The sequence below is a fragment of the Lipotes vexillifer genome, unplaced genomic scaffold (genome assembly GCF_000442215.2).
Source record: "Lipotes vexillifer unplaced genomic scaffold, Lipotes_vexillifer_v1.1 scaffold926, whole genome shotgun sequence".
Classification (NCBI taxonomy): domain Eukaryota; kingdom Metazoa; phylum Chordata; class Mammalia; order Artiodactyla; family Lipotidae; genus Lipotes; species Lipotes vexillifer.
The window spans coordinates 3267238-3280130 of record NW_006798085.1 but is presented as its reverse complement, the minus strand read 5'-3'; the positions used below and the strand labels follow the sequence as shown (position 1 = coordinate 3280130).

Genomic DNA, 12893 nt, shown 5'->3' with positions numbered 1-12893 from the left:
AAGTAAAGTTTATTTCCACTGCAACTTACCGTTTCCATCTAAAAATACAACTATAAATTTTATGCAATGTAACAAGTCCAAAGTTACTATCTCAGTGATGCCTTCTTTTACTGTACCAGATAGTCAATTATTCCACTCTCTATGCTTTAACTTTTTTGGTCTTAACTATATTTTAGCACTTTTCATAAGTAATCATGATATATCTCTGTTTATATCTCTTGGCTCCAAGAGACTATATATTCCTTGAAGGCAAAAACTAACATGCCTCATTATGGTATGTCCAGTGCATTTTACAATGTCTGGCACAGAGTATATGTTCATTATATACCTAAGTATTTGTTAAATGTGGGTTAAATAAGTAATTGAGAAAAAATATATGTGACAAGGAAGGGAAGGGTGTGCCTATGCCCATCTATAAGAAACAGCATGGGATGGGCTTCCCTGGTGGCGCAGTGGTTGAGTCCGCCTGCCAATGCAGGGGACACGGGTTCGTGCCCCGGTCCGGGAAGATCCCACATGCCGCGGAGCAACTGGGCCCGTGAGCCATGGCCGCTGAGCCTGTGCGTCCGGAGCCTGTGCTCCGCAACGGGAGAGGCCACAACAGTGAGAGGTCTGCGTACGGCAAAAAGAAAAGAAAGAAAAAAAGAAACAGCATGGGAAAGAAGGTGGAGACAACCTTTAAAAATAATTTATTCAACTCTAGTAATGTAATGAGAAAAGTAGTGAGAAAAGGAAAAGAGGGGAAAATGGGCATTTGTGGTAATAAAACCTACAAAGAGAGTGTCCTGACTAACTAGCAGGGAAGGAGCATAAGACCTGTGCTTAAAAAAGCCCATAGGTGGGTTCTGATCTGGGAGAGATATAGCAAACTAGCAACATTTAATAAATATTGGATAGATAGACACATCAGTGGGTAGAAGGGTGGGTTTGAACAACAGTCAGCCTCAAACACAGGGAAGAGCTGAAACTGGAAGAGTAAGAACAATCTAGTACACTAAAACATTTGTGATCCATACCAGTCTGTCCTGACAAATTATCTGGAATGTAATAACCTAGAACTCCAAGGTCAAGATATTAGAGCTGAAATCCAATTGGTATGCAGAGACAGGTGAAGAAACCCACATGTAAACTCACATTCTGTAAACTGAGCTGGAGTTGCTGTTTATATGGGAGGAAATCCTGTGTGAGCTCCACGGTTAAGCTGTTGGAAATGAAGAGGCTATGAAGAAAGGCCAAGACCTAGGGAAAATGTATAAAAATAACTTTATCACCAGCACCTTCTCATTAATCAAATAAAGGAAACAGATGCACAAAAAGAAACTCCACACAGTGGAGTATAGTGTTAAAAGCAGTAACACAAACACAAACAGGTCTACACATAGCTATTCTTTCATTAGGTTAAACATTAACACTGGACTCAGATCTACAAAATAAGAACTATTACCAAATTTATTCATCAATACCCTTTTCAGATAGCATATAAAACCATTCATAATGTGGACAGTATGGACATAATGTGGGAATAGACTGTGTCTTTATATCCTCAGGAATGGCACAGAATAGGTACTCAATAAATTAAAATGGCTAAATGGCATAATGAAGACTGTCATAATGCTAAAAGATCCAAGGATATATATTTTTTGAAAACCAATTTTCAAGTTAGAAATGTTTCAGGGAGGGGTTGGGACACTGCAGAAGAAGACGTAGAAATGATCAATAAAATATATTTTTAATGCTTAAAATGTTCAACTCCAATAACAATCAAATATACACAAATAAAAACAAAAGAAAATACAATTTTCATCTAACAAATACAAACATTTTAAAAGCAATGCTCAATGCTGGCAATAGTAGAGTGTAATAGGAAGTAGTAAAAACTGCTCTGTTCTTTTTAGAAAGTAAACAGGTGAGTACATATAAATATGCGCACACATATATACATACAAACACATAAATATGTGTGTATATATGTACATAAACACAAACTATATATATGTATATATACATAAACATATAAAAACTATGCACACACTTATGTATTATACACATGTGTGTGTATATATACATATACAGTTATATATATGTACATATATATGTACACATATATATAAACGCATATGAGTGTGTGTATCACACACACAGTTATATAGACATTCTTCCTGTTTCTCTCCAAGGTTTCCCATCTCAGGAAATGACACCACCACCCACTCAGTCAATCAAGCCAGAAAGTAAAGAATTCTGATTTCTTTCACTCACATCTCAATCTAATCAATCAGTAATTTCTGTCAGTTTTGCTTCTAAAATATATCTCTAATCCAATCATTCTTTTATGTTTCTACTACCACCATCTGAACCCAAAGCAACATTTTTGCTTGCCTAGACCACTGCAGTAGCCTCCTAACTGGTTTCCTCAATCTCACTGTTGCCCCCTTCCAAGTCCTTCTCCACACAACAAAATCAGCATGTCATATCCTATTTAATACCCATCAGTGATTTTTCTACTATACTTAGACTAAAATCTAACCCCTTCACCATGCTTACAGATTCTATGCCTTCCTTTCAGATATTGTTTCCTGCCACTCTCCTTTTCTCTCACCAGTATCTAAAGGCACTAATCTTTTCATTCCTTGAGCACATCATTCTTTTCTAACTTAAGAACTTTGCACATGTGTTTTTCTGTGCCTGGAATGTTCTTTCCCCATTATTCACATTGCCTCATCTTCTCTTTCTTTAGATCTTATCTTAAATGACATTTTCAGAGGTGCCCCTTGACCACTTGATCTAAAGTAGCTGTCTGTTCTTGTTCTTTGTTTTAGTCCTTATCACAACTTATAGTTATTTTATTTATGTGTATCCTTCTTTCCCTTCTGTCTACCCCATGAAAGTATAGTCTTCATAAAGACAGAAACTGAGTCTGTCTTTTTCACTATAGGATACCCAGTGTTTAGCACTGTGACTAGCACATAACAGAAGCTCAATAAATGCTTATTGCATAAATTAATAAATACTTGTTTTCACATATACATATGCAGATATATACAACTGTGAGCACAGATACACATGTACACAGATATATACATATTCATGTGCAATATGTGTACACACACATGCACATGTGTACACACATCTACAAGTACACATGCACAATAGATAGAGAAAGGAATATAACAGATACACAGGGAATTTAGGAGGAAAAATGCCACAATATTAACAGTGATCATCTCTGTATGGGAGATTTGTTGTATTTGTTTTGTTCTACATATAAGTTTTTATAGCTTTTCTGCAATTGTTTTTTACATTGTTTTCTACATTATTTTATAATAAAAAAGAAAGTTGTTAAAATTCAACATAGTTGTCAAACCACAGCCCGTCATCTTTTATAATAAATTAAGGCTATTTAGTCAGAAAATTTTTCAAAAGATGGAAGTAAAAATAGTAGAATGGGAAGTCACTGAATGCAAGGAACATGAGTTCCTAGAACAGTGTCTGGGATATGATGAGCACATTCAGAAACCTTATGAAAGTATGAGAGAAAGGAAGGGAGGAGAACAAGGTAAAATGAAAGGTGACAGAGAAATCAAGGAAGGGAAGGAAGGAGAGGAGGAAAAGAAAGATAAAGAAAAATCATAGCTATAGAGAGAAACGGGGGAGGAAGGAGTGTGGGGGAGGGAAAGGAAGAGTGAGAGAGAGAATATTAGTGAGAGAACAAGAATAACATAAGCCAGTGTGTCTACTTCTGTGACATTCATTACTAAGCATTGACTATCCTTCATATTCTTGGAGACTCCAATGTTATAATCAAAGTTCTCCACATTTACCTGAGATTTGGTAAATATTTTTAGACCATTCATCAACAGATAGAACTTACTGGCTCCACAATATTGAACTTCTTAGACTCCTGAACTTCCTGGATTTGATAAACATAATCAAGGGACGACTCAAAGAAATTGTGTCTCTCCTTGTCCACCTGGAGGTCTGCCTGTAGAATAAGGGTAACAAATGTCACATAACAGCATAGTCATTCATGCAAGTCAGTGCTTATGGATTCAACAGAATGTTAGGGCTGGAGGAGAATTATGCCACCAAGCAGTGAACTTATCCCTTTATTTTACAGATAGGGAACAAAAAGCCAAGATAGAAAAAGCAACTGATGCAAGATTTCCAGTTTCTGGCCTAACAAGTAAGAAGCTTGGAAGTTATTGTGCCCATCCTCATACAAGGAAAAGCTAAACTGAGAATCAACAACTCTTCTTAGAACCAACAGAGCATTGAAGTCAGAGGAAAAACCACTGCCTCAAAAATTGGATAGACAGTTGAATATGGAGAATCCAAGCTTTCCAGAGCAGAAGCCCAGAAGCAGAAGCCTGTTGCTACAACCAGTATCAAAACTTATTTAAGAATATCTCTCTAAAGAAATCCAAAGACAATAGGGAAGACAAAAAACAAAGATACCAGAGGAAATTTTGGCCTCTGACAAGAACAGCTATAGCAAACTAAGCACAGCCTAAATCCTAGTCAGATAAGCATAAAACCTCATAATAACGGCCTTTTTACCTCAGTTCCTTTTACCCAGGGCATCATGTTCAGCTTTCAACAAAATATTACAAGGCATGCAAAAAGGAAAAACAAACCAACAAACACAGTCTGAAGAATCAGCATCAGAATCAGACTCAAAGAAGGCAGAGATGGTGGATGGTGAAATCATAGAACCAGGGATTACAGCTAAAGGCTGTTATGGAAAAGAGGACAATACAAAGAACATATGGATAATATAAGCAGACATGAAAATTTGAAGAAATAGTCAAAGGGAAATGATAGCAATCAAAAACACTAGCAAAAATAAAGAATGCCTTTAATGGGCTCACCAACAGACTGGGCAAGGCTAAGGAAAGAATCAGTGAACTGAATACATGCCAATAGAAATTTCAAAAACTGAAATGTAGACAAAACGGAATAAAGAAGATAGAGTAGATTATTCAAGAAATGTTGGACAATTATAAAAGGTGTAAGATATGCATACTAGGAATGCCAGAAGGAAATGAAGGAGAGAAACAGAAGAAATATTTAAAGTAATGATGACTGAAAACCTTCTAAAGTTAAACACAGTTACAAACAACAGATTGAGGAAGTTCAGAGAATAATAGGATAAATACCAAAAAATCTACATGCAGGCATGTCATATTGAAAGTGTAGAAAGTAAAAGGCACAGAGTAAATCTTGAAAGAAGCAAGAGAAAAAAAATACCTTACTCAAAGAGGAGTAAGGATAAGACTTCTCTTTTTTAAAAAAAAATGCAAAAAGAGGAGAGTAGAGTAAAATGTTCAAGGGGTTGAAATTTTTAAAAATCACAAACTTAGAATTCTGTATCCAGTGACATTATCCTCCAAAAGTGAAGGAAAATTAAACAATTTCAAAAAAAACACAAAAACTGAAGGATTCAGTTGCCAGTAGACTCTGAGTCCAAGAAGTGTTACAGTTCTTAAGAAAGAAGATGATATAGGTCAGAAATGTGTACCAACATAAATAAGAGCACTAGAGAAGCAATGAATGAAGGTAAAATAAAATCTTATATTTTTCTTATTCTTAACTGATCTTACAAATAAGAGTTGGTCCAAAATAATAATTGCAACAATGTATTTGGTGATTAGAGATTATGAAAAAGTGAAATGAATGACAGCAATATTATCAGGGACTCAAGGGAAAAATTGGAAATACTCTGTTATAAAGTTCCTGTACTACCAATGAAGTAGAATAATGTTATTTGAAAGTAGACATGGCTTAACTGTAAATGCATATTGAAAACACTAGGATAACCTCGAAGAAAGTTTTTTTTTTAAAAGTACAATTGATATGCTAAGAAAGGACAAAAAATGGAATCATATTACAATTTCCAATTGAAAAAAAGAGAATGCAGAACAAGAATGGAAGACAAAAAAAGGAACAAAGAACAGAGGCAATGAATAGAAAACAGTAACAAACATGGTAGACATCTATCCAACTATATCAATAATCACTTTAAACACACCAATTAAAAGGCTGAGACTGTGAGGACACATAAAAAATAAGAGTTAATTATATGTTATGTATAAGACATCACTTTAAATATAAAAGACAAAGATAGATTAAAAGTAAAGTTATGAAGAGACTTGAATCAAGATGGCACAGTAGGAGTATGTTCATCCCACAATAAACACATCAAAAATACATCTATAATTCTCACTGAAAACTAACTGGAGACTAGCATAAAAACTTCTGTACAACTAAGGCTATAAGAAAGACACACACAGAACTTGGTAGATAGGGAAAAGAAGAAATCAGATCAGGACTCATGCCCCTGGGAGGGGACTCAGAGGAAAAGGGAGATTACACTGGTGGGGATTCTCTTTGGGGAGTGAGTGGTTCAAGCCACATATTGGGCCCCACAGCCCTGGGGCTCAACAAAGGGAAGACGAGCCCCCTTAGCTGGTCAGAGGACCAGTGGGACTATCAGAAAGGCTGCAGAAAGCCTGGATTCTGTTCCTGAGGAGAACATGAATGCTTGCTTGCTCCTAAAGCAAGGCAGAAAGGGCCGATTGAAACTGTGTGTCTCACTGACTAGTTTCCTGTGACTACCTAGGTGCACACACCAGCCTGAACCAAGAGAAGACTCCAACATTTGCCTGAAGTCACAGCTCCACACTGGACCGAAGGCTGCCACTACCATATGATCCAGCAATTCTATTGCAGGGTATATACCTAATGAAAACAAAAACACTAATTCAAAAAGATACATCTACCACAATGTTGATAACAACATTATTTACAACTATCAAGATACAGAAGCAAACTGAGTGTCCATCAACAGAAGAAGAAAGAATAAAATAGATGTGATACACACACACACACACACACACACACACACACACACAATGGAATATTACTCAGCCATAAAATAAAAGAATGAAATTCTGCCATTTGCAACAACATCGATGGACCTAGACAGTTTTATGCTTAGTGAAATAAGTCAGAGAAAGACAAATACTCTATGTTATCATTTATATGTGTAATCTAAAAAATAAAATAAACAGATGTATATAACAATACAGAAACAAACTCACTAATATAGAGAACAAACTAGTGGTTACCAGTGGGGAGCAGGAAAGGGGGAGGGGCAATATAGGGGTATGGAATTAAGAGATACAAACTGCTATGTATAAAATAAATAAGCAACAAGGATATACTGTACATCACAGGGAAATATAGCTATTATTTTGTAATGACTTTAAATGGAGTAGAACTTTAAAAATTCTGAATCATTATGTTGTACACCAGAAACTAATATAATATTGTAAATCAACCATACTTCAATTAAAAACAAATTTTAAAAATTTAAACATTTTTCAGAGTAAAGGTATGAATAAATATTCCATGCCAACAAAAATCAAAAGAAAGCTGGAGTAGCTATATTAATTTCCAAAAAAGGAGACTTCAGAGAATTGAAAGCTATCAGGAAAAAAAAGGGGCATAACATAATAATAAATAGGTCAATTCTGAAAGAATATATATCAACCCTTATTATGTATAAGAGAACATCAAAAAAGAGAACACCAAAATCTGATAGAACTGCAAGGAGAAATAGATGAGTCTACTATTAAGAGTTGGAGACTTCACCATTCCTTTACCAATAGTTGACAGATCCAAGAAGCAGAAAATCAGTACAGGTATACCTCATTTTATTGTGCTTCATTTTACTGTGCTTTGAAAATATTGTGTTTTTTACAGATTGAAGGTTTATGGCAACACTGCATTGACTGATGATAGTTAGCAATTTTTAGCAATAAAATATTTTTAAATTAAGGTATGTACATTTAAAAAAATATAATGCTATTGCTCACTCAACAGTCTACAGGATAATGTAAAGATAACTTTTACATGCATTGGTAAACAAAAAACTCATGTGACTCACTATATTGCAATATTCACTTTATTACAGTGGTCTGTAGCCAAACCCACAATATTTCTGAGGTATGCTTGTGAAGACATAATTGAAGTGAACACCCCATCAGCAAGTAGATGTAATCAACATCTATAGAACACTTCATCCAACAACAGCTTATTTTCAAGCTAACACAAAAGTATCACCAAGATCAATCACATTCTGTGACATACATCTGAACAAATTTAAAAGAACAGGAATCATACAAAGTATTCTCTCAGATCACAGTTAAATTACACAGAAATCAAGAACCAGAAATATCTGGAATGCACCAAAATACTTGGAGATTAATCAGCACATTTCTAAATGACACATGGGTCAAGGAGGAGTCCTTAGGAAAAATTAAAAAGTATTTTCAAATGAAAATGAAAATACAATTTAATATTTGTGGGATTCAGTGAAAGTAGCACATAGGAACTGAATCAATAATCAATAGCCTTCCAAAAACCAAAGCACTAGGCCCAGCTGGGTTCACTGGTGAATTCTACCTGACATTTTAAGGAAGAAATGATACTAAATTCTACACTCTCTTCCAGAAAATAGAAGCAGAGGGAATATTTCCTAACTCATTCTCTAAGGCCAACATGACCCTGTTATCAAAACCAGACAGAGATATTACAATACAGGAGAAGTACAACCCATCTCTCTCATGAACATCAAGGCAAATATTCTCAACAAAATATTAGCAAATCAAACGCAACAAGGTGTAAAATAATTATAGACCAGGACCATGTGGGATTTATTCCAGGAATGCAAGGCTGGTTCAACATTCAAAAATCAATTGATAGGGCTTCCCTGGTGGCGCAGTGCTTGAGAGTCCGCCTGCTGATGCAGGAGACGCGGGTTCGTGCCCCGTTTCGGGAAGATCCCACATGCCGCGGAGCAGCTGGGCCCGTGAGCCGTGGCCGCTGAGCCTGCGCGTCCGGAGCCTGTGCTCCGCAAATGGGAGAGGCCACAACAGTGAGAGGCCCGCATAATGCAAGAAAAAAAAAAAATCAATTGATATAAGTAATCACATCAAGAGGTTAAAGAAGAAAAATAATATGATCGAAGAGATGTAGAAAAAGCATCTGACAAAATCCAACACACATTCATTCATGATAAAAACTCTCAGCAAACTAGGAATATATGGGAATTTCCTCAACTTGATAAAGAACATCTGCAATAATCCTGCAGCTAACATCATACCTAATGGTGAGACACTAGATGCTTTGCCTCTAAGATTAGGAATAACTATTAAAATCATATTGGAATTCCAAGCTATTGCAGTAAGACAAGAAAATGAAATAAAAGGTATATACATTGGGAAGGAAGAAATAAAACTGTCCCTTTTTGCACATGACACAATTATGTATGTAGAAAACCCTAAAGAATATACAAAAATCTCTTGGAACTATTAATGAACTATAGCACAATTTCAGGATACAAGGTTAATATACAAAAGTCAATTGTTTTCTTATATGCTAACAGTGAACATTCAGAATTTGAAATTTAAAACACAGTATCATTTACATTAGAAGAAAAAAAATGAAGTATTTAGGTATAAATAAAAAAATATGTACAAGATATATTGATGAATACTATAAAACTCTAATGAAATAAATCAAAGATCTAAATAAATGGAGAGATATTCCATGTATACAGATAGGAAGACAATATTATCAACTTGTCTGTTCTTCACAACTTGATCTATAGATTCAATGTAGTCCAATTCAAACTCCCTGCAAGCTATTTTCTAGATATCAACAAAGTGATTCTAAAATTTATATGGAGAGGCAAAAATATCCAGAATAGCCAACACAATACTGAGGGAGAAAAACAAATCAAAATATTAACACTATCTGACTTCAAATTACTGGTAAGTTATAGTAATCAGAACAGTATGGTATTGGTGAAAGAAAAAAACAAATAGATCAATGGAATGGAATTGAGAGCCTAAAATAAATCCACATAAACATATTCAACTGATCTTTGACATAGGATCTAGGAAAATTCAATAGAGAAATGATAGTCTTTTCAAAAAATGGTGCTGGAACAACTGTATACCCCCATGCCAAAAAAAAAAAAAAAGAATCTAGAGACAGACCTTACACCTTTCATAATAGTTAACTCAAAATGGATTATAGAAGTAAATGTAAAACACAAAACTATAAAACTCCTAGAAAATAACATAAGAGAAATTTTAGGTGACCTTGGATTTGGTGATGACGATTTAGATATAACACTAAAAGCATGATCCATGAAAGAGAATATTGATAAGTTTAATTTCACTAAAATTACAAACTTCTGCTCTGTGAAAAATTCTGTTGAGTGAAAAGACAAGCCACAGACTGGAAAAAAAAATCTTTGTAAAACATATATCTGATAAAGGACAGGTATCTAAAATATACAAATAGCTTTTAAGATGCAATAATATGAAAACAACCAATTGAAAACGGGCAAAAGATTTGAACAGACACCTCACCAAAGAAGATCTACAGATGGCATATAAAAAGATATTCTGCAACACATGGCATTAAGAAAATGCAAATTATAAAAGTAATGAGGTATCACTACACACCTACTAGAATGGCTAAAATCCGAAACAGAAAACATCAAATGCTGGCTAAGATGTGGAGCGAGAAGAACTCTCATTCACTGATGGCAGAAATAAAAAAATTAGTACAGCCACCTTGGAAGATAATTTGGCAGTTTCTTAAAAAACTAAATATACTTTTACCATGCAGTTCAGTAATTGTGGTCTTTGATATTTAACTGAATTATTTGAAAAGTTATATACACAAAACCTGCACACAAATGTTTATAGCGGCTTTAACAGTAGTTGACAAAATTTGGAGGATTCCAAGATGTCCTTTGATAGGTGAATAGGTAAACTAATTGTAATACATCCACACAATGAAATATTATTCAGTGCTAAAAAGAAATGAGCTATCAAGCCGTGAAAAGACACAGAAGAACCTTAAATGCACATTTCTAAGTGAAAGGAGCCAATCTGAAAAGGCTACATGCTATATAATTCCAACTATATGACATTCTGGAATAAGCAATAATATGGAAACCATAAAGAGATCACTGGTTGCCAGGGGTCAGCGGGGGTATGGAATGAGGAAGTGATGAATAGGTGGTGCCTAGGGATCTTTAGGGCAGTGAAACTATGTTGTATGATAGTGTAATGATGGATTCATGTCATTATACATTTATCAAAATCTATAGAATGTGCAATGCATTGGCTCATCAACTGTATCAAATGTATCTCATAAATGCAAATGTTAATAATAGGGGTAACTGTATGCAGGGGATTAAGAATATATGAGAACTCTCTGTACTTATCATTCAATTTTTCTTTAAATCTAAAACTGCTCTAAAAATAGTCTCAATATTAAAAAAGAAGTGAGTGATCCAAGGTCCCCCAGCTTTGTTTTGATTAGACAAACACAAAGGCTGCATTCTTGCTCATTACGAAAACCACCAGGGACATCTAGATACAGCACCAAACTGCTAGGACACGCTAGAAGCTTTCATTGCAAAAGCCTCTAAAAGAATAAAGTTTGGACTGTGTCTGGGCTTCTAAAACTCACAGGTTCAGTAATTCTGTAGGAGGACTCAAAGGACTCCACATATAGTCATACACATGGTTAAGATTTATTTCTGTGAAAGGATACAAAGCAAAATCAGCAAAGGGAAAAGATGCATGGGATGAAGTCCAGCAAAAGCTAGGTTCAAGCTTCCAAGAGTTCTCTCTTAGTGCAGTCACACAGCAAATACTTAATTCCTCCAGCAACAAGTTATGACAACACATATGAAGTGCTGTGTACCAGAGAAGCTCATTAGATACTAAGTGCCCTAGGTATTAAATTGGTTGCTGTACACAGGCTCCCTCTGCTGAGCATGTACCAAACTTCTCGACTCCCAGAAGAAAATAAGGTATTTAGCATAAACCACATTGTTTGTACAGGTAGTCTAGGCACAATGAGTCACTCTTACCACTTAGGGAAACTTTTATATCAGTGTAGGGTACTGTTTACCAGCCAAGTTCCCAGAGACCAGCCAAGATGGGAACATATGTATATGTATATGTATATGTATATGTATAACTGATTCACTTTGTTATAAAGCAGAAACTAACACACCATTGTAAAGCAATTATACTCCAATAAAGATGTTAAACAAAAGAGCTAATCTTGTAAGCAGACTTCTCTAAGCATAGAAGTCTTGGGCCAGTTATGTTAACTCTTTTCTGCATAGGAACCTGGCACAGAATAGAAGGAAAAGGAAGAAAGCAAAATTGTGCAAGAGGAAAATGGCAGATGACCCCAGACTAGTACTTCATTCCAGTTTATGGAAGAGAAGCAGTCCTTCAACCTTTCAACACTAACTCCATCTACCATTGAGTCTCTTGACTCATCACCTTCAAGTACCTCACATTCTGTGATGGATACTCACTAAATCAGGTGTCAGGAGATGAGTTTCAGCTTTGCCAGTCTGTGTGACCATGGACAAGATGATTTCTAAGCTCGTGTCTGTGACTTCATTCAGTTGAGTATCTCTTTTTATACTTGAACCTTCAATATCTCTATCTCTTACTGGATCTTTTATCCAAAACATAGATCCATTCTACCAGTAAATAAGTCTTAATCAGTTAATTCCTGTTTTTCCCTTCCCTAGTGCCACTTTTTCTGACTCAGAACTTCTCCCCTAGATCATCGCAATAGTTTCCTAAACTGGTTTTCTTGCTTCCCATCTCTCCCGGATTTAATTCATCCTACAACTTCAGCCAGTTTAAGATTCCTAAAATAGAATTGTACTCATATTGCTTGCACAACCAAAGGCCTTCAATAATTCTTCCAGAGTCAACAGAATTAAAGCAAACTCCTGAGCCTATTACACCACAATATCTCTACAACTTGCCTGATCCTTT

General features: G+C 35.4%; 1 protein-coding gene across 1 annotated transcript in view; it reads right to left on the bottom strand.

Moving 5' to 3' along the window:
• OPHN1 (oligophrenin 1) overlaps positions 1-12893 on the bottom strand; it is a gene marked incomplete at its 3' end in the record, with an annotated part of 409261 nt that overhangs the window by 26407 nt on the left and 369961 nt on the right. Inside the window, exons 6-7 of the mRNA XM_007470151.1 lie at positions 3869-3979; positions 1135-1239 (exon numbers count right to left, since the gene is read on the bottom strand). Coding sequence (XP_007470213.1) covers positions 1135-1239; positions 3869-3979 — 216 coding nt within the window. The remainder of the gene's footprint in view (positions 1-1134; positions 1240-3868; positions 3980-12893) is intronic.